The 1,747-nt window shown below is 39.6% G+C and overlaps 1 protein-coding gene across 1 annotated transcript; it reads right to left on the bottom strand.

The window, feature by feature from the left end:
* Nucleotides 1-440: 440 nt before the first annotated feature.
* OR13H1 (olfactory receptor family 13 subfamily H member 1) lies at nucleotides 441-1,367 on the bottom strand (the record flags this gene model as incomplete). Its single annotated transcript, XM_081081680.1, has 1 exon — nucleotides 441-1,367. One exon carries the CDS (start codon nucleotides 1,365-1,367, stop codon nucleotides 441-443), a length of 927 nt encoding a protein of 308 aa, XP_080937806.1.
* Nucleotides 1,368-1,747: the final 380 nt, after the last annotated feature.

Below are 1,747 nucleotides of genomic sequence, written 5' to 3'. Positions count from 1 at the left end.
TTTCCCAATGGAATTTGCCCTCCGTAAAGTTGGACAATTTCTGACATTTGTCTTCTGACTTTTTATTGTACCATTTTTGTCCTATTTTGAAATTTCAGTTATGTCTTTGCCTCCTGATAATAGTCATAATAGAGTCTCTTCTTGCTTAGGTCTCTTCTGTCTGTGAGAAAATGACTCTGTTAAGATTAGTTACCTAAAGTTGAATAGCTTAATGGGTGACCACTAATGTGTTATATGTAAAGAAAGAGTAAAAATAATGTCTGTAACAGAACTTCAAGTCTCAGGAGGTATAATATTTGGGATAGAAATACTTCCTAAAGCCTTTCATGACAATCACCTGCTCTACCAAGGGTAAAGTCAGACACTTTAAGCATTTTTTTTTTATCATCAGTAGAGATGTAGCTGAGTGTTATTTTAGAAGTTTAGGAGCAAAAAAAGGCTTATTCTCTTTTTACCATAACTTTTCTTATTGCCTCTTTAACATCTTTGTTTCTCAGGCTATATATTAGAGGGTTCAGCATGGGTGTCAAAGCCCCATAAAATACTGATATAAACTTATCTAGGTCAGGGGATGACTTGGATTGTGGTTTCATATACGTGGAGATGGCTGCCCCATAGAAGATTGTCACCACAGTCAAATGAGAACCACAGGTAGACAAAGCCTTGAGCATACCCTGGGCTGAGTGAATCTTTAAGACAACAGTGGCAATTTGGACATAGGAGAGGAGAATAAACCCAAAGGGTAGCATCAGGGTGAAGATGCCTGTGATAAGGATCATAAGCTCATTGAAACTGGTATCAGAACAGGAAAGCTTGAGGAGGGATAGAATCTCACAGACAAAATGATTGATGACATTAGTACCACAGAAGTGAAGATGCAGGGATAAGGTGACCATAGCAGTGAGCACAAGTGATGCCCCCCATGAGGTAGCAGCCAGCCAGACACACACTGGGCCATTCATGACCATAGAGTAGTGCAGGGGATTGCTGATAGCAACCACACGATCATAGGCCATCACAGCCAGTAGGAGGCACTCTGCTGTAGCCAAGAAAAAGGAGACACTCATTTGAGTCAAACATCTTGAGTAAGAGAGATATGGATGTGTAGAAAAACAATGCAACAAGGCCTGGGGCATGGAGACTGTTCCATAGCAAAGGTCTAAGAAAGACAGGTTACTAAGGAAGAAGTACATTGGAGTGTGGAGGTGTGGGTCAAAATGGATAAGAATGATGATAAGTCCATTCCCAAACAATGTACCGAGGTAAGTTATTAGAACCAACGTGAAAAATGGGATTCGCCACTCAGGATAGTTAGAGATTCCAATAAGAAGAAACTCAAGCACTGCTGTAGCATTGTTCATGGCCATTCTTCCCACTTGCCTAATTTAACCTGAAAGAATGAGGATAAAGATGGAGGGATGCTGTGAGAAAGGGGGAAATAATTAGGATATATAAGATCATTCTCTTCTTCCTTTCTGAAGATATGAAATACAAACAGGACAAGTAAAATGAGAACAGAAGTAAAGCTAAAAATCTCCCCCTCCTCTGCAAAATAGCAAATTCCCCATCCTTTGAAAAGAGTTGTATGAAAAGTTCTCCATCTTCTACCAACAGATGCCTTCTTGGATCATTTTCTGAAGGAAGAAAAGAGGAAAAGGAGGCCACCTTCCTGTTTCTTTCACTTGTTCTTCATTTTACAAGACAAATTTGATTATAAGTCAACTTTGAGTTACTAATCTCCACCAAG

Source organism: Myotis nattereri, assembly GCF_964212035.1.
Source record: "Myotis nattereri genome assembly, chromosome: X".
NCBI classification, from domain to species: Eukaryota; Metazoa; Chordata; class Mammalia; order Chiroptera; family Vespertilionidae; genus Myotis; species Myotis nattereri.
The sequence above is the reverse complement of the archived record's forward strand: the minus strand, read 5'-3'. Positions and strand labels throughout refer to the sequence as shown.